The following is a 20,044-nucleotide window of genomic DNA, read 5'->3' as shown; positions in this document are numbered from 1 at the left end:
GAGAGAATGTAAAGATTCAGCATCTTGCATTGATAAGGAGCTATGGGCTCCGACCTCACCCGTTGGCGCCTTCCAATTGCTGTCGATGGGACTTCCATCAGTTGGGGCACACTCAGACTTGTCTTTGAAGCAGGTGGGGCCAAAGGTTGTTTGTCAATTAATCATCAATCACTGTCCTAAAGGCTTGGGAGAGTGCAGTACAATGGAGTCGGTAGATGCAGTCTTTGCCCACGAGGTGCTTCCAGTCTACAGGCATTGCCGGGGTCCTTGGGAGCTCTTGGAAACAGTTGCCTCACCCCCTTTTCTCCTCTCCCCACCCCCACCACCCTTGTTCAGTGACCGTCTTCAAGCTGTACCAGCGAGCCAAGCACGTGTTCGGCGAGGCTGCGAGGGTGCTGGCCTTTCAGAGGGTTTGCCAGGAGGAACCGGCTTCCATGGTGCCGCTGCTGGGAGACCTGATGAACCAGAGTCACGAGAGCTGCCGGGAGCTGTTTGAGTGCAGCTGTTCCGAGCTGGACCAGCTGGTCCGTGTCTGCCGGTGAGTCCGGATGAGTCAGCCTTGACCTGTCCGTCTGTCTGTCGGCCTCCCTCCTACGCTCTCTCCTTTAGGCCAAACTCATCCACATGGGGCCTAGGGGTGATGGGCGGGAAGTCAGGGCAGAGCCAGGCGGCCCCGGGATTTGGGTCCAGCTGTGGGGCAGGAGTGGGATGGCCAGGTGCTGGCGGTGCATGGGTCCGGCAGGAAGCTCCAGGCTTGCACAGGTGGAGGAAGGGGACTTCGGGGTGTGCCTGGACTTGGGGATCCTCCAGTGGCACAGAGCTTGGCCTGGGGAGAGCAGCGGCAGCGGGGATGGTGGCGGCGGGCCGACCTTGTAGGCCAGTGGAGATGGGGATACTGGCTGCAGGTCGGGCCTCCGGTGTACCTTGCCTCGGTGGGAGGGAGGAGAAAGTTGGCCACCCGCATCCTGCCCTGGCACTTGGGACCGTTTCCTCTGTGAGGACGGGAGAGCCGACTGCAAGGTAGTCGCCAGGATCCAGCACACAGAGATGATAATAATAATGATAACTGTGGTATTTGTTAGGAGCTTAGTATGTGCCGAGCACTGTTGTAAGGCTGGGGTAGATACAAGGTAATCAGGTCGGGAACAGTCCCTTTCTGACATGAGGGCCACAGTCTCAATTTCCATTTTACAGATGAGATAACTGAGGCACAGAGAAGTTTAGCGATTTGCCCAAGGTTACACAACAGCTTGTGGGGGAGCCGGGATTAGAACCCACGTCCTGACTCTCAGGTCCTGACTCTTTCCCCTAGGCCATGCTGCTAGGCTACTAGGCCACTTGATACGGGGCTTTCCCCTGCAACTGGAGTTTCCTTTCCCATACCTAGAAATCCAGGGCTTCCTGACAAACACACTCTCATACATGCACACCCACACACACAGAATCCTGGGTCTCCCACTCCCCCCAACTACACACCCATCGAGATCCCGGGGCTCCTCCTCTCTTTGGACGGGGCCTGAAAGATGCTCATTCCCAGGTTGCAGCTCCTGCTCCGTGCTGTCCAGAGCACCAGGTCTAGCCGGGTCCTCAGGGCTGGACCGCCGCTCTGCCCGGCCCATTGAGAGGGTCCTGGGGTCAGTCCTGGAGCTCAGGCTCTTCTCCCTGCTTGGAGCCCGGAGAGTCTGGCTGCTCTTTGGCCCTGCAGAGGCACGTCCCGGCCAGGAGGCCCGGAGAGGTTGGAACAGGACTCGTGGCTTGAACTCGGCCCGGTTCCGAGCCCCGGCGACTCACCCGCTCGATGGCCCCTGAGGACAGGACAGAGCAAGCGGATGCGGCCCTTGGCCCCATTTGTGGCTGGACCCTTTACGGCTCTGGCAGAGGAGAGGGGGCTGTGGGTGGGGGCATGTGGGGGCCCAGGATGCACGCGGGCACTTGGGCTACTTATTCAATTAATGGGAGAACAACGTCAATTCTACTGAACAAAGTGAAGTAATGAAGGAAAAACTCGCTGCTTGCCCAAACTATAACTGATCTCTTTTAAACGAACAAAAATCCTGCTGAATTTTACTAGAATGGCCAAACATAAAAGTGGCATTTACTTGGAATAGAGGAAGGGGTCGTAACTCAGTTGAGTATGAGAGAAGGAGTGAGAATGAGAGAGGGAGAAAAAGAGAGGACCTGGCTTTTTGAACGTTTCTTCCTGCAGCCATCCTTTTCGCAGAAAGACTTTGCTTTGATTTCCTGGTGGAATGTTGTTTTGGAGCCTCATCTTTGCCCACCTTCCCCTCCCCGCCCTCAATCACTCAGTCCATCAGTGGTATTTATTGAGCACTTAGTGTGTTCAGAGCACTGTTCTAAATGCTTGGGAGAGTACACTACAATAGATTAGGTGTAGACGATCCCTGCCCACAAGGAGCTTACACACTAGGCGGGGAGACAGACATGAACAAACATTACAGATAGAGATGAAAGTAAGTGCTGGGGAGTTGGGGGCTTAGGGGAGAGGTGAACATCATTTCTGCCCCTTCTCTGGGGCTGCCTCCCTCTACCAGCAGGGCTGCAGTCTGATGTATGCGGTCAGTGGCCTGGTCTGATCTGGGCGGTGAATGGGGGTCCAGCTGAGCCACTGAGACATTTGGCTCTGCAAAGAGGCGGAGGACGGCCAGGCCCATGCCAAGCACCATCCTCCCCAGATTGTGCTCCCAGTGAGATGTGGCTTGTGCTCTCTGCTGCCGCCGCTTCTCCCCTGTGGGCAGGGTGGCCCCTACTGACCCTTCTTCCCACACTGACCCACACTTGCAGTGTGCCACCCTCCACCACCTTTGCTGCCTGCCTATTCTTTGCTGCTGGTCCCATCAGGTCCCTCGCCCCCGGGATCATGGGCTTCTTTACTCCCATCCAGGGGGCTGGGGCTTTGCCTAGCTCTGGTCACTGTGGCACCTTGAGCCCAGATGGGTAATTTTCCCATGCCGAAGAGCCTCTGGAGCCCCCAGAGCCTCCGGAGCCTAGAATCCAGACACACCCGCAGATCCACACTGCCCTGCAGCCTGGAAACCCTCATTCCAGAAGCCCTGAATCCCTGGCCAGCAGCTCTCCCAGGGGCCCCAGAGCTCTCAGCCATGGAGGAAATGGGCAGGGCTTGCCCTCAGAGCCCCTGGAAGAATGTCTGGTGGCTCTCCCAGAGCCAGAGCCTCCGGAGGGATATCTGGAGGCTCTCCTGGAGCCCAGAGCCCCTGGAGGAACATTCAGTGGTGCCCCTGGAGGTATGGGCAGTGACAGCCCCAGACTCCAAGGCCCACGGAGGAATGGTTGGTGGCTCTCCTGGAGCCCCGGTGGAAGGTTTACCGGTGGGCTGGCTCCCCCACTTCCCTGCTCGGGTGACGAACACGAGGCATTTCAGACGCTTTGGCCTCCGGGGCCAGAGATTTCATGGTTCCCGGGGATCGGCCCAATGAGGGGACCGATGGATCCCCTGCTCTCCTGCCTTCCTCTCGCTGGCCTCCCACCCCACCGCCTGCCAAAGGGGCCATTGCCCCGCATCCATCCGGAGCCTCTGCTGCTTGGAACGGCGTGGGGCTGTGATGCAGAGGAGCCCCGTGTACGGTCCGTGCAAAGAACTGGCCCAGAGAGCAGCCTCGGGCCCATCGCTGCCCAGGACCGAGTCCCCGCATCTGCCGTGAGGTGGGCTGAGGGCACTGCAGGGACGAGAGATGAGGAGGCAGATGACCCTCCTGTCCCCTAGGGCCCAAGGCCACAGCCCCTGAGTTTGGGCCGGCACAGGTTCCAGAGGGCAGGAATCCTCAGCTTTGTTGGGGCGGGGAGAGAGGTGGGGGTGCTCAGAGTCTGGACCCCTTCTCAGGAGTCTGACGTCTCCAGCCGGGCAGAGCCGGACCGGGACAGAAGGCACAGCGTAGTGCCCGGCAGCTCAAGGGAGATTAGGTGGATTTTTTTTTTACATGGGTATTTTTTAAGCACTTACGAAGTGCCAAGCACTGTACTAAGCACTGGAGTGGATAAAAGCTACTCAGGTTGGACACAGGCCCTGTCCCACGTGAGCCTCACAGTTTTAATCCCCATTTTACAGATAAGGTAATTAAGGCACAAGAAGTGAATTGACTTGCCCAAGGTCACACAGCAGACAAGTGGCTTCTGGTGGTGGGAAACTTCACAGGCCCCTCGCCCCCGCCAGTGACTGCGGCAGTGAGGAGGAAAAGGGCCAGGGAGGAGGGAGAGGAGGAGGAGAAGGAGAGGGCGATCAACTGTCTCTTCTCCCCTCTCTGGTCCAGAGAGGCTCCAGTCTGCCTGGCCCTTCGTAGGATTGAGTAGGGTGGGTGCAGTCCATCAGAGGTATTCACCACAAATTTAACCTGTCAAAAACAGAGCTTCTTATCTTCCCACTCAAACCCTGCCCTTCCCCTGACTTTCTCATCATTGTAGACGGCGCCACCATCCTTCCTCCCTCACGAGCCCCTAACCTTGGCATTATCCTTGACTCCACTCTCTCACTCAACCCACATATTCAATCTATCATTGTTGTCTCAGTTCAACCTTCACAACATTGCTAAAATCCACCCTTTTCTCTCCATTCAAACTGCTGCCACGTTACTCTAAGCATTTATTCTATCTTGCCTTGATTACTGTATCAGGCTCCTTGCTGACCACTCTGCCTAGCTTGTCTCTCCCCACTCCAGTCCATAATTCACTCTGCTGCCCGGATTATCTTTCTACAAAAATGTTCAGTCCATGTTTCCCCACTTCTCGAGAACCTCCTTACCAATGGCTTTAAAGCACTCAAACACCTTGTCCCCTCCTACCTCACCTCGCTGCTCTTTCACTACAACCCAGCCCACATACTTCACTCCTCTAATGCCAGTCTAATTACTCACTGTACCTTGATCTCATCGATTTCACTGCTGACCTTTCACCGATGTCCTGCCTCTGGCCTGGAGTGCCCTTCCTCATCATATCTGACAATCACTCTCTCCACCTTCAAAGCCTTATTGAAGGCACATCTTTTCCCAGAGGTTTTCCCTGTCTAAGCCCTCATTTCCTCTTCTCCCACTGCCTTCTGCGATGCCCCAATTTACTCCCTTTATTCACCCCTCCCTGAGCCCCACAGCACTAATGTTCATATCTGTAATTTATATTAATGCCTGTCTCACCGGGTAGGCTGTGACCTCATTGTGAGCAGGAAAGAAGTTGGGAAAGCCAGGCCTCCTAAGAAGACTTCTGGACTCTTGTGTGAGGATGGAGGGGAAAGAGCGGAGTTTGCTGGTGCAGTTTGGAAGATATCCACTTCCGATTCTGGCCCCATTTAAGAAGGCACGTCTCTAGTGAAGTGATTTTCCAAATTCTCCTGGCCACAGAAGGCATGGTGGGAAGGCAGGATTCCAGACAGGCGGGAACCCAGTCCTGCCCATACCATCCCAGCACCACTTGTGTCTACCCGGTCTTGCTCTGCCTGTCCTGTCCCATCCCTGCATGTCTGCCTAGTCCTGCCTGTCTCTTCCCAGTCCTGTTCTGTCCCTCCTGTCCCATCCCTGCATGTCTCTGACAAGTCCAATCTTGCTCTGCCGTACCTGACTCTGCCCGGTCCTGCCCTGCCCATCCTTCCCCTGCCTGTCCTGGCCCTGTCTTCCTAGTTCTCCACTGCTCATCCCGTCCCTGCCTGTCTGCTCAGTCCTGCCCTGCCCGTCCTATCCCTGCCTGTCTCTGCCCAGCCTTCCCCTGCCTGTCTCTGCCCAGCCCTCCCCTGCCTGTTCCATCCCTGGCTGTCTCTTCCCAGTCCTCCCCTGATTATCCTGCCGGTTTCTGCCCAGACCTGCCATGCCAGCCCCATCCCCGCCTGTCTCCGCACAGTCCTCCCTTGTCTGTCCTGTCTCTGGCTGTTCCTGCCCAGTCCTGCCCTGCCCATCCCATCCTTGTATAGTCCTGCCTTACCCTGCCCAACCCGTCTCTGCCCTGTTCCAGTCCCCTCGGGGCCCTCCAGAAACCCAGGCTGAACACTGCAGCTGAAGGGAAACCAGAAATCTTCCTGTGTTGGTCAGCATTCGTCCTCTTCCTCAAATGCCCATTTACTTGTGAAAAACTAGACTTTTAAATGAATAAAGCAAATGATGAAAGAAAATTAATAGAGAAAATAATTGAGGAAAAAGCATTACTGTAGTGAGGTAATTCAGCTGTCCTTGGGTGGGGATAATGTTCCATTGAAATTTTCCAGGAAATAAAGTAGGTTATTTAGAAGAAAAAGGATGAAATTGTGTTAAATCATCATTGAGCTTTCAATTTGCTCCTAATTTGGGGGTTTCACTAGGAAGAGCTGCAGACCCCTGTGGCCGGAGAGGCCGGTTTTGGACCCTTTCCAGGTGGGGGCCGGCTCCAGGGTGGCTGGGGACCCCTATGTGATGGCCCGTGGGACCCCCCTTCCCCCCGGCCCCGCTTCCATGGGATGGCCTGCAGGATCCCCTTTCTCCCCTCAGGCGATGGGCTTGTGGGGCCAGAGATGCCACTGCTGCTGCCTGGCAGGGGGCACCTCCTTTGTTTTAATTCTCCTGGTCTGCCCTGAGATCGGCAGGGGAAATTTGGCTGTGGAATTTCCCGTGGGAAGCTCCCGCTCTCGGGGCTCAGCATGCTTTGGGGACTGTTGTGGCAGCAGAGCAGTCAGTGGTGACCCAGCTTGAGCTAGGTCCATGCACTGCTGGGGAAGTATTTATTTTTATTCATTTTATTTATTTGTATTCATGTCTGTCTCCACGTCTGGTCCGTAAGCGTGTTGTGGGCAGGGAATGTATCTGTTTATTGTGGTATTGAACTCTCCCAAGCATTTATCACAGTGCTCTGCACATAGTAAATGCGCAATAAATACAATTGAATGAATGCATAGGCCGAGGGTGGGCCGAGTGCGGGCCGAGTGCTGTGGGCATTACCCCGTTTCTCCCCTTGCTCCCTGTCCCTGCCTCCTCTGTGAGGCTGAAGTCATGTCTTCCTGTGGGAGCGGTGTGCTGTCACCACCCGCCCTGTGGCTTTACAACTTTGGGGTCCCCAAAACCCAAGCCCAGAACCCTGGCACCAGGACTCGCCCCTGGACTGCCCGGGAGCAGCTCGCCGGGCCTCAGAGCCGGGCTGGCCCTCATGGCAACTGGGCGCTACTTATCCCCTCTCCTACCCACTCTGGCTCTAACCTCTCCCCTTCTGATTGCAGGCAAGGCGGGGCACGGGGCTCCCGCCTCACCGGAGCAGGGTGGGGTGGCTGCGTGGTGTCCATGGTTCCCGCCGACGGGCTGGCGACCTTCCTGGCCCACGTGAACGATGCCTACTACCTGCCCCGCCACCCCGCCTCCACCGCCGACGTCTCCTCTGCCGGCGCCGCCGAAGATGCTGCCGCCGCCATCGAGAGGCGGGCCTTGTTCGCCAGTAGGCCGGGGGGTGGGGCTTCGGTCTTCCTGGAGGCCTGAGGGCAGCGGAGACGCGTGAACGGCCTCTCCACTGGGTAGCGTGTTCTTCCTCCCGGGCTTCTGCGGCCCCGTGACCGATGAGGTGGTGGATGTGGCGACGGGTGTGGGGACAGGATGTGGCGATACGGGGGAGCGGATGCAGTGACAGATGTGATGGATGCAGGGATGGGTGCAGGGATGGATGCGGTAGCGGGTGTGGGAGTGGATGCCGTGATGGGTCCGGAGACCAGATGCCGTGATGGACGCACGAATGGATGTGGTGGCGGGTGTGGGGACGGATGCGGTGATGGGTCTGGCGACGGACACGGGGATGGATGCGGTGGCAGGTGTGGGGGTGGGTGCTGATGGTCGCTGCAGCAATGGGTGCGTCGGTGGATGTGCTGATTGGCTCCACGGGGCCGTGGGGGCTCCCCGCGCCCTCCGCCCCTCCTCCTCCACCCAAAATTGAATCCGTAGGCTGCCGGCCCGCAGAACCTTGCCAAGACACCGCTTTATTGGGAATGTCCGCGCTTGCTGATGGCTGGAATAAAGAGGCGAATCGTCCCCGTGGTCTGTGGCACCTGTGGGGCGTGGCCCTGGGGAGAGAACAGGAGGAGGAGGAGGCGCCGCCGCCTCTCAGTCGGCATGGCCGGGGCACCGTCAATCTTGCTGGCCTTCGCCCCCTTGGGTGGGCCTGGGAGACACTGGGCTTTCCTTCAGCCATGCTGTGGAATGCTGGACAGACAAGGAACAAAACCCAGTGACCCTTGACTTCTGGAGACATGCCCCCAGATGACTGAGGGGGAGGTGGGGGACCTATCATCTGCTCTGGACTAGATCGGGTAAGCATCCGTCCTGGGGTCCAGGCTGGTGGATTCCCTTATTCGGCATTGGGAGAAAGACAGTGGACCGGACGTTGACTCTTCCCCTTAAGTGTGCGTACGCACACATGCACGCACACCTAGCCAGTGAGCCAGCCAGAAGGACAGGAGGATTTGCTTTCTGGCCCCATTCCCCCTCTTGCTGGGAAGTGGTTAAGGGTTCGCCTGCCCCAACCACATGGCTAAGTCATAGGGTCGTCCGCCCTGCCCTGCCCCCCTCTGCTCAGCCTCTGTCCCCACCCTATTTTTCCACTCGGCTCCCGGCCCGCCCTACTCAGGGGCTGTGGCCAGGCAGAGCCGCGGGGCTGGTTCTGGCACTGCCCAAGGCTGGCGCGGGGCCCGAGCCGGAGGAGACTTTTAGACCCCTCCAGGTCAGGAAGATGGGGCCACTGAGCGCTTCAGCCTTGGGCAGTCCTGGCTCTGGGCAGGGGTGCGGCTGGCCTGGTGGGCTGAGCTAGAGGAGAGCTATTATTAAAAGCTCACTGGGAGAAGAATAGAATGAGACAGGAGACCGTTCAGAACCGGGCCGACTGTCTCTTCAGGATTTCTTCGTCGGGAACCCCAGCCTCAGTTGAACTTCCTGAATGCACTCTGGGGGGCGGAGTACAGGCCCCCCAGTGTAGGAAGGGATCTGGAATTCCCTGGTCAAACAGAACAGTTGCCAGGGCACTGGGCAGTCCCCGGAGCGATGAAGGCACTTCCTCAAGACTCTTCTGCTTGGGAGGAGGAGGAATCTGCTTCTCTTTTCTGGTTCCCAACTCTGCTTCCTCCCCTCTCCCCATCCAGAGCCAACACTCTCTCAGCTCTGGCACCTACCAGCTGGCTCAGGATCTGCTCCCCCTCACGTCTGGCCGTATAGGGATCCCTCAAGGCCTTCTGCTTCAGCCTGAGAACCGAACAGAGAGCCGGCACCGGTGTCATGCCACTGTGACCAGCGCCCCCACTTCCCTTTCTCGTGGCCCCAGGCAGTGACACCTTCTCCTACCACTCTGTGAGCTCCAGACAGTGAACGCACCCTTCCCCCCGGCACCCCTTCGACCGACCATAGAGGCTTGAGGGCTTCCAAGCTCACATTTCCCACTCCATGGCTCCTCTGGGGTTGATGTATGGGAATCGGGGATGAAAACACAAACCTCTCCAGCTTCCTTTTGACATTCTTCTGTTTCCTCTCTATCACGGCTATCTCCCTGTCCAATCTGCGAAGAGACCTGAGAGGCACAGACCGGAAGGGGGTAAAAACCAACAGAAATTCCCGGCTGGACTTGGGGATGCCTGCTCTCCTTTCCTACCTCTCTCCATTCCCCTGAGGGCCACCCCCACCCCCACCCCCACACGCAGGGCACACCCTTCCCTCCCTCATCCTCCCCCACCTCAGTGCCAGCTGCTGCTCTGCTCTCCCTCAGCTGCTCCAGTGGGTTGGTGGTGGCCTCGGTGGACCGGGTGGAGCATGAGATTCAACTGTTTCCAATCCCACTCCCCAAGATAGCGTCAGGTCAGACAGTGTGGGAGAAGGGCACTGTATTGAAGTCTTCCAAGTGAAAGAAACTGAGCTAAGGAGCCCCGTGGCACAGATTCCGGGGCCTCTGGCTCAGCACCTTCCCACATCAAACTCATGGCTATGAGAAGCAGCATGGCTCAGTGGAAAGAGCCTGGGCTTGGGAGTCAAAGGTCATGGGTTCGAATCCCGGCTCTGCCATTTGTCAGCTGTGTGACTGTGGGCAAGTCACTTCACTTCTCTGTGCCTCAGTTACCTCATCTGTAAAATGGGGATTAACTGTGAGCCTCATGTGGGACAAACAACCTGATTACCCTGTATCTCCCCCAGCACTTAGAACAGTGCTCTGCACATAATAAGCGCTTAACAAATACCAACATTATTATTATTATTCTTTGTTCATGGTCACCAATTGCTTGGGGATAGGTAGGCTTCCTCACCCAGAGGGTGGAAGAGCCCAGCCCAGGCCTTTGTGGCCATTTCTGGCCTTGCCATCAAACATGTCCAGTCTCCGGGCTCCCTGCCTTCTGAATCGGCCCCCTCAGTCCAACCGCCTCCTTGGGAAATGATTTCACTGGTAAAGGCTGCAGAGACAACAGATATGTCCAATCTGGCTTCTGTCCCCTTCACTCCACAGAAACTGCCCTCTCAAAGGTCACCAGTGATCTCCTTTTCAAATCTAACGGCCTCTACTCCATCCTAATCCTCCTCAACCTCTCATTTGCCTTCGACATCGTCAACCTCCCCATTCTCCTGGAAACATTTTACAAACTCAGTTTCACTGACAATGTCCTCTTCTGGTTCTCCTCCTACCTCTTTGACCATTTGCTCTCAGCCTCTTTTGTGGCCTCCTCCTCTAACTCTCACCCCCTAACTGTCCCTCGAGGTTCAGTTCTGGGTCCCTTGCTATTCTCCATCTAAGCCCACTCTCTTGGAACACTCATTCGCTCACATGGCTTCAACTACTCCCTCTATGCAGATGATACACAAATCTACATCTCCTCCTCTGATCTCCCTCTCTCCAGGCTCGCATCTCCGCCTGCCTTCAAGATAACTCTACTCGGATGTCCTCCCGGTACCTCAAACTTAATATGTCTAAATTGGAACTTCTTATTTTCCCAACCAAATCCTGTCCTTACCCTGACTTTCCCGTCACTGTTAACACCACCACCGTCCTTCCGTAACCTTGGCGTTATCCTTGCCTCCGCTCTCATTCAACCCACGTATTCAATCCATCACTAAATCCTGTGGGTTCCACCTTCACAACCGCACTAAAATCCTCCCCTTCCTCTCCGTCCAAACTGCTACCACGTCAATCCAATCACTTATCCTATCCCTCCTTGATTACTATAAGCAGCACGGGGTAGTGGATAGAGCACGGGCCTGGGAGTCATAAGGTCACGGGTTGTAATCCTGGACCTACCACTTGTCTGCTGTGTGACCTTGGGCAAGTCACTTAATTCTCTGTGACTCAGTTACCTCATCGGTAAAATGGGGATTAAGACTGTGAGCCCCACGTGGGACAACCTGATTATCTTGCATTCTCCCCAGCGCTTAGATCAGTGCTTGGCACATAGTAAGCGCTTAACAAATACCATAATTATCATCAACCTCCTCACTGATCTCCCAGTCTCCTGTCTCTCCCAACTCCAGTCCATACTTCACTCTGCTGCCCGGATCATTTTTCTATGAAAACATTCAGGACATGTTTCCCCACTCCTCAAGAACCTCCAGTGATTGCCCATCCCCTGCATCAAACAAAAATTTCTCACTATTGGCTTTAAAGCAGTCTATCACCTTGCCCCTTCCTACCTCACCTCGCTACTCTCCTACTACATCCCAGCCCTTACACTTCACTAGTCTAGTGCTAAACTTCTCGCTGTACTTCGATCTTGTCTATCTCACTGCCAACCTCTCGCCCATGTCCTGCCTCTGGCCTGGAATGCCTTCCCTCCTCATCTCCGACAAAGAGTTACTCTCCTCCGACTACAAAGCTTTACTGAAGGCATGTCTCCTCCAAGAGGCCTTCCCTGACTAAGCCCTACTTTCCTTTTCTCCTGCTCCCCTCTGCGCTGCCCTGAATTGCTCCCTTTATTCTTCTCCCTCCCAGCCCAACAGCACGTGTACATATCTGTAATTTATTTATATTGATATCTGTCTCCCCCTTTAGTCTGTAAGCTTGTTGTGGGCAGGGAATGTGTCTGTTTATTGTTGTATTATACTATCCCAAGTAGTTAGTACAGTGCTCTTCACATAGTAAGTGCTCAATAGGTATGATTGAAGTCATGACTGAATCAGGAACTGCAGGGGCTGCAGAGGCAGCAGAGGCCTCAGAGCCAGCAGAGACTGCTGAGACGTTGGAGACCACAGAGACAGCAGAGGCCAAAGAGACAGCAGAGAAGCAGAGGCCACATAGACAGCGGGGGCCACAGAAACAGTGGAGGCAGCGGAGGCCACTGAGGCCGCAGGGAATTGGGCCGTGGACCTCCCCAGGCTGGGCCCGAGGAATTCCAGAGCCAAGAGGAAAACTCACAGCTGGTAGTCCATTCGGTTCTTCCTGCTGAGCTTCTTGCTCTCTGCGATCATGTCCTGGTACGTGGGTGTCTCCACTGTGCTTGGCTCAGTTAAGGGAAAGGCTCTGATCGAGGTCTGCCGAGCATTCGCGATGTTGAGGGTCAGTGAGTCCACCCCTGGGGTTCAGACCCAGGCCCAGTGGCCTCCCAGCCTGTCCGGTTCAGCCTGAGGGAGGCCCAGTGGACCTTAAATGATCAACTAGATCAAATGATCAAGAGAACTAGCACGGCCTAGTAAATAGAGCACGGGCCTGGGAGCCAGATAGACCTGGGTTCTAATCCCGGCTCTGCCACTTGTCTGCTCTGTGACCTTGGGCAAGTCACTTCATTCTCCAGGCCTCCGTTATCTCACCTACAAAATGGGGATTGAGACTGTGAGCCCCATGTCGGACAGGGATTGTGTCCAACCTGATTTGTTTGTATCCACCCCAGCACTTAGTACAGTGCCTGGTACATAGTAAGCGCTGAACAAATACCATAATTATTATTATTGTTATTTACTTCTCTGGGCCTCTGTAAAACGGGGATTGCGAATGAGTCCCATGGGGGACAGGGCCTGTATCCAACCTGTTTAGCTTGTAACTACCCCAGTGCTTAGAACAGTGCCTGGCACATACTAAGCTCATAAAAAGTACCATAAAGCAAACAAGCAAACAAACAAAATTATGAACAATGCTGCCCACGAGGTTGGGAATTTTGTGCCGGGCAGGTGGGGAAGCCGAACTGTGATTACCCCAGGAAACATCCAAGGGAGGTAGGCCAGGGAGCCCAACCAGACCTCCGAAATACGATCCCCCAAATCTTCAGGACCAGGGAGATTGCTAGTTACAGATTCTAGGGAGAGCAGGTAAGGTCATATGTCACCTCAGAAGACCTTTCCTTGAACTGATTGCTACTCTTGTTTTCTGATTCAACAAAACGTACTGAACCCTGAATTTCCAAAAAGGGAATATTGCCCTTCCCCTCCTTCCCTGACCTGGGGTGATTGGGCAGCAGGATGCGGAGGGGAAGGGGAGGTGTTCCCTGCCTAGGAGCTCCAGCCCCGGCCCCGATCAGAGATTTTGGAAACCAAGTCTGCGGCCCAGTTCCTTGTGCCCTTTGTGGAAGGACCCGGGCTGGAGCACTCCTGCACCTACGAGAAGCAGCATGGCCTAGTGGACAGAGCCTGGGAGTCAGAAGAAGCTGGGTTCTAATCCCAGCTCTGTCGCTTGTCTGCTGTGTGATCTTGGGCAAGTCATTTAACTTCTCTGTGCTTCAGTTACCTCATCTATAAAATGGGGATTAAGCCTGTGAGCCCCATGTGGAACAGGGACTGTGTCAAACTGGATTATTTTGTATCTACCACAGTGCTTAGTACAGAGCCTGGCATGTAGGAAAGCGCTTAACAAATAAAATGAGACAAAACAAACCCCCGGGATGAGATGCTGTAGCTTGGCTGTTGTGCCTCTTGTGGAAGCCCAGCTTGAACCCTTCCACATCTGTGAACTCCCAGGACGAGGTGCTGAAAATTGAACTGGACCTGTGGAGTCACATGCACCCATCCTAATGAGCAAAACGAAATGCCTTTGTCCCCAAAGCTCCTGACAAGGGAAATGCTCAGGTTCTGGCCTGCTTCTCCCTCAGTACAGCCACTCGGGCAACTGGCAGGGGTGGAGACGGGGGGAAGTCTACTGGCATTTCCCTGAGGGAACTGGTGGTGTCGGAGAAAGTCATCTAGAAATTGAAGAAGTGCAGACTGGGCAAGCAGTAGCACCACTCCCGTCCCGCAGATTCCCACATTTTCTCACTGGCATTTTTCTTCTGAGACCCCAGATTTCCCAGAGCCGGTCTGAGCGAGTCCCACCCTGCTTAGCTGAGACCCGGGGTGAGGGATGTGGACACAGCTGCCTACCTCACTTCTGCCTCCTTGGACTACAGTGGGGAGCTTGGGTTCCTCGGTTGGTTTTTCCAACCAAGGGGAGAGAACCGGCTCTAACCCCAGCTATGGATGCCTGTCCCCGGATCCCACGCCAGACATCCACCCACTGTTCCGGCAGGGTCCGAAGGGGGTTTGCCTCCCCTTTCAGAACCTTCGCACAACTCAGTCAACTCCGCCCAGCTTGGAAAATTCTCACGAATGTGTGATCTGCAAGAGCTAAGCACTCAGACGCCATCTCAGATGGCTCCAATGCCAACTCCCGATGAAAGAAACGTGCTCTGGGCCACGGCCTCTTGTTCATCACATCCCAGGGGTCTGTGTGACCCAGAAAATGGCAGGGTGACTGGCGCTGTGCCTGCTGTTGGTGACTGGACTGACTGACCTCGGTCTGACATGTCCCAAATCCTCCCTGGAAGTAGGTTTCCGATGCATTCCAAAGTTGTCTCCAAACTTCCAAGGTGGCTCGGTGTAAGATGCAGTAGGATGAAGGAAACTGAAGGAGTTTGAAACGACATCCCAGGCTCCTTCACCTCCAAGCACCAGAGTCAGCAAGCAGGCTCTCTTACCCCTGCGAGTCCACTGGGATCCTTCAGAATTGACTTGTGGGAGGCAGAGCTGCACTTAAGGGAGCCAGTACAGCCTGTCAGCTTTTTCAGCCTCCCACCATTCTGATGAATGGGAGGCTTTCAGAGTCCGTGTCGGTATGAGCAAATTGAGTTGGCCACCACTGGGTTAGACCAATGGACGAGGACTCTCTCTGACAGCAGCATTGAGATCCTGGAAGGAGCCATTTGCTGGCTGCTCTCCTGGACACCCCCCCTCATGGATGGGGTAGACTATCCAACACCCTTTATTCTCCCCCAGTGACCCAGCATGGACCATCCAACACCCCTGACTCTTCCCTCTCTCTCCGTGACTCTCTCCCAGTGACCCAGCCTGGAATATCACAAAGCCCTGACTCCTCTCTCCATTCTTAAATTCCTCTCTAGCAACCCTCTAGTGACTTCTCACTGGAGAAACCTCCAAGCTACAGCTTTATGTTGGAGGAGGCGTTTTGGTGGGCGAATGTCAAAAACAATTTCCAATGTGGACTCAGGCGACCGCCCATGAGGATATGGTAATTTGGACAGAACAGTGCAGGTCATCTTGCTGCCCGGCATGATGGACAGGACGTTGCTGACTTGGTGCTTCTGCAGGTAGTAGGAGACCAGTGGACTCCGGCCCCTGAGCCTGAAGAACACCCGGCAGAATTCGGGCCCGGGGCCGATCCCATGGGACTGGAAGACAGGAGTGGCCGGTGAGGAGTGATGGTGGGAGACCCCGGCCCCCGTGACTGTCTCCCCATGGTGAGGAGGTGCCCTGGGACCTGGCACAGTTGGGGAGAGGAAGGGAGTGGCGGGTGGAGGGGTTGGGGGGCGAAGCTGCTGTTGAGGGGCATGGCTCTTGGCTCTGATGGTGAAAAGGCTACTCCCCTGGGAGGAACATTTCTTGCAACTGTAACCATCCTCCTCCCACTCCCTTCACCTGCTCCTCCCGCTCCCTTTGCCTGCTGCTCCCGCTCCCTTCGCCTGCTTCTCCCCCTCTTCCTGCCCCCCCCCCCCCCCTTTGCTGCTCCTGCTCTCTTCACTCCTCCTGTTCCCCTCCCCTTGTCTGCTCCAACTAGTCTGTAAGCTCCTTGGGGGCAGGGATCGTGTCTGCCAACTCTGTTGTACTTTCCCAAGTGCTTAGTACAGTGCTCTGCACCTAGTAAGTGCTCATAAATGCCATTGATCGATGGACCGATTGACTTACGGTCTGAGCCTGGCTGTGAGATGGGTGGCTGGGGAATGGCCCTTGGGAATACTGGTCCTCAGAGTCCCAGTGATCAGTTCTGCTGCCAGCCCAGGCCACGCGCCACTGGCCCTTCCCTCCCTATCCCTGCCCACCCTTCACCTCCCCCTAACCCCGAACCCCTTACCCCCCATCACCCCTACCTACCCCTCACCTGCACTCTCTCTTCGAGCTTGGGCAGTCCCCGTCTCCCTTCTGCTGGCTCCCAGGGGATTGATGCTGTCGACCCTTGGGCAAACTCTATCTTATTGTCCAAGTCAAAGGTCATTTGAAACCTCACACCTAGAACACAAGGGAACACCATTTCTCCTTTGGGTTTCAGTTTTCCTTTACCAGGATCAACTAGGCCCCCCTCCCCACCCTCACCTGCTCCAGTCCTTGTGGATTTCTCCCCACTTCCCCTTCCCCTCTCTCCTCTCTCCCATCTTCCTCTTGGCCTTTCTGCTCCCCGCTTTCCCCCTCTCTCCCCTCCACTCTCTCTTCTCTTCCGCCCACCGCTCTGGCTCTTCCACCCACATATGAGCTGCGCTTCCTGGATGCCACGCACCCCATCCGGTTGCCAAGGTTGTAGAAATCAGGACTCGCAGGGAAGTCCTGCCCTGACTCTCCTTACTGTGCCATAGCTGCTCCTCCCGCCCCACAGATGAATTCAGGGTGACCAGTTTGTCAGTCGCTTCCTTGTGGGTGGAGGTCACTGGCAGTTGCACCTTCAAGTCGAGGGGATGGCTTTATAAACTTGGGGCCCCTTCTCAGTGCCAGAGTCCATGTGGTCCTGATGGGATTTTGGCAGCGATTTCTGTTGGCCACCTTGTTAATCCCATTGACCACCATGGGAGTCCCGTTGGCTACCCTGTGTCTCCTGTTGACCACCTTGTCAGTCAGTCAGGTATTTATTGAGTGCTTACTCTGTGCAGCTCACTTTACTAAACACTTGGGAGAGAACAATATAACACCATGTTGACCCCCATGTGACTCTCATTGGCCAACTTGTGAGTCCTGTTGGCCTCCATATGACTCCCATTTACCACTGTGCCCAACCCAAAGGCTTCCTGTGAGTTGGGTCCACTTGGACCAGCCCTGGAACTCTCTGGACCTTGGCCTGGGTCCCACTGGCCTCGGGGATGGCACCCCACCCCAAATTGGCCTCGAGTAGTTCCAATGTGCATCGTTCCCATAGCCCTGGATCCGTGGCACGCAACGGCTCCCCTTTAATGGGGAGCCCAGAATTGGAATTTAATTGGAAGCCCTGAACTCAGGCATAGATTTCACCATGGGGCCCCACCTCGGCCGCACATCTGTCTCTTCTCGCCCCTCTTCTCATCTTATGTTAGCAGCTTGTCGGCCTCCATCTCGCTGGGCGCATCGGGAGATGACACAGCCACTTCTAAAGGCCCTTTGCAGAGCAAGAACACGAGTCACCTGGAATGGGTAAGGATGGTCCCGCGGCCCCGGCCAGCTGCCTGTGAGTGACCGGGCCAGCCGGCTGCCTGGAACCTTCCCAGGTTGTGTTTGCTCGGCACCAGCATGGGGCCAGGGCATTTTCTGATAGGGAGGGGAGCCGGTTCTGGAAGGTGGCGTCTCACCTCCTTCTTCACGTGCTGCGTGACTGCTGTGCAGCTGGAGACAGACCCACTGAGCTGACCTCTGTCAGAGGTCTGCAAGTTCCTGCCCCGCCTGATCTGGCCTGCCCCCGCAGGGTGGGATCCCTCCTCTGGGAAGAGGACTCCGCTGGCTGACTGGTTTCAGAGTGGATCCAGGGTACCAGAGGAGTTGAGCCCTGTGCTGAGCACAAGAGAGGCCCTGGGATGATGACACCAGGCCTAAGCACTCACCATCTCAGTGCTGGGAGACAGATGCGAACGCAACAACGACTTGCAAGTGGCAAGAAGTAAAGTAGTCACAAATCAGCATAGCAATGGTTCAGTTGCTCAGCATCAATGCTATTTATTAATAATGATAATAATAATCATGGTATTTGTTAAGCGCTCACTATGTGCCAAGCATTGTTCTAAGCGCTGGGGTAGATACAAGGTAATCAGGTTGTCCCACGTGGGGCTCACAGGCTTGATCCCCATTTTGCAGATGAGGTAACTGAGGCACAGTGAAGTTAAGTGGCTTGCTCAAGGTCACACAGCAGACAAGTGGCAGAGCCGGGATTAGAACCCATGACCTCTGACTCCCAAGCCTGGGCTATTGCCACTAAGCCATGCTGGGTGTAGGGCACTGTACTAAGCACCTGGGAGAGTACAACACAACAATATAACAGACACATTCCCTGCTCAGAACAAGCTTATAATTTTAGAGGGGAGACAGACACTGAGATTAAAAAATTATGGATTTTCATTTGGGCCTCCTTTTCTCATCACCCTTGCAAAGTCTCGATCAAAAAGAACAACTCCTTCCTGGACTGCAGTGCATCAGGCCAGTCTGTCAGATACATCTGGTTTCCGACTTTCAGTTGGGACACCGTGCTGTCTGAAGTCTTTGTATTGCATTTTTAAAACATTCCCTGTATCCTTCCTGCAGTATGGCCTAGTGAAAGAGCATGGGCCTGGAAGCTGGAGGACCTGGGTTATAATACCAGCTCTGCCATTTGCCTGCTGTGTAACCTTGAGCAAGTCACCTCACTTCTCGGTGCCTCAATTTTCTCATCTGTAAAATGGAGATTTAATGCCCATTCTCCCTCCTACTTAGGCTGCAACTGTCAGTTTGGACAGGGATTGTGTCTGACTCAATTCTTTTGAGGAGTAGCACGGTTTAGTTGAAAGAGCACAGGCCCGGGAGTCAGAGGACCCGGATTCTAATCCCGGCTCCGTCACTTGGGCAAGTCACTTCACTGTGCCTCAGTTCCCTCATTTGTAAAATGGGATTTAGACTACGAGCCTTATGTGGGGCAGGGACTGTGTCCAACCCAATTACCTTGTATCTACCCCAGTGCTTAGTACAGTGTCTGGCGCATAGTAAGCACTTAACAAATACCACAGTTATCATTATTATCACCATTATTCTTGACTCTACCCTAAAAGTTAATACAGCGCTTGGCTACTTGGCACATAGCAAGCATTTAGCAGATGTATCTAGCTGTCCTCCGTATCAAAAGAAGACACGGGTGACATTGATGCTCACCTATGAGTGTGTGTGTGGTGGAAAAGGCCATTGCAAGATCTTCAGTCAAGACCTGCATTGAGGCACACCAAAAGGAGGTCCCTTGTTCTTGCTTTACATAACCCAAATGCCACCAAACTATTTCAGTTCACCAGACCACAGCTACTTGGGTCTCCTCTTGTGCGCTCTCCCCAGGGGTCCCACTCAGTGAGGTGAGGTTGTGCAGAGCTTCGATGCCAGAAGATTGAGTTTGTTGTGTGATCTCCTCTGGCCACTTGATGTTGAGGGGGGTTTGTAAATGACCCTGCAGAACTGGTGGTTGTAGGGGCCTGGATCTCTCTATGGATCGTTGAGCTCTGGGGACCTTTGGTTTGGCTTGAAACCCTCCACACCGTCTGCTCCTGCCTCACTCTGTGTTTGTGCTGGCTGCCTTGATTCCGATCAATCAACCAATCAATCGATCATATTTATTGAGCACTTGCTGTATACAGAGCCTTGTCCTAAGCACTTGGAAGAGTACACAATAACAGAGTTGGTAGATCCCTTCTCCGCCCACAGTGGACTTACAGTCTAAAGGGAGAGAAAGACATTAATATAGATGAATAAATTATGGATATGTACATAAGTGCTGTGGGGCTGAGGGAGGGATGAATAAAGTGTGCAAATCCAAATGCAAGGGTGATGCAGAAGGGAATGGGAGAAAAGGAAATGAGGGTGTAGTTGGGGAAGGCCTCTTGGAGGAGATGTGCCTTCAATAGGCTTTGAAGGGGGGGGAGAGTGATAGTTTGAAGGGAGAAGGCATTCCAGAC

At 54.8% G+C, this 20,044-nt stretch overlaps 2 protein-coding genes across 2 annotated transcripts in view; one reads left to right on the top strand and one right to left on the bottom strand.

Moving 5' to 3' along the window:
• The window catches only part of GALK2 (galactokinase 2), a 46,410-nt gene extending 38,413 nt beyond the window's left edge, over positions 1–7,997 (top strand). Inside the window, exons 9-10 of the mRNA XM_029070352.2 lie at positions 337–538; positions 7,202–7,997. Coding sequence (XP_028926185.1) covers positions 337–538; positions 7,202–7,454 — 455 coding nt within the window. The 3' untranslated portion in view covers positions 7,455–7,997. The remainder of the gene's footprint in view (positions 1–336; positions 539–7,201) is intronic.
• Positions 7,920–20,044, bottom strand: part of FAM227B (family with sequence similarity 227 member B) — a 155,811-nt gene continuing 143,686 nt past the window's right edge. Inside the window, exons 11-16 of the mRNA XM_029070351.2 lie at positions 16,285–16,412; positions 15,417–15,577; positions 12,343–12,420; positions 9,448–9,522; positions 9,131–9,200; positions 7,920–8,168 (exon numbers count right to left, since the gene is read on the bottom strand). Coding sequence (XP_028926184.1) covers positions 8,094–8,168; positions 9,131–9,200; positions 9,448–9,522; positions 12,343–12,420; positions 15,417–15,577; positions 16,285–16,412 — 587 coding nt within the window. The 3' untranslated portion in view covers positions 7,920–8,093. The remainder of the gene's footprint in view (positions 8,169–9,130; positions 9,201–9,447; positions 9,523–12,342; positions 12,421–15,416; positions 15,578–16,284; positions 16,413–20,044) is intronic.

Source organism: Ornithorhynchus anatinus, chromosome 8, assembly GCF_004115215.2.
Source record: "Ornithorhynchus anatinus isolate Pmale09 chromosome 8, mOrnAna1.pri.v4, whole genome shotgun sequence".
NCBI lineage: Eukaryota > Metazoa > Chordata > Mammalia > Monotremata > Ornithorhynchidae > Ornithorhynchus > Ornithorhynchus anatinus.
This window is presented reverse-complemented; position numbering and strand designations above follow the sequence as displayed.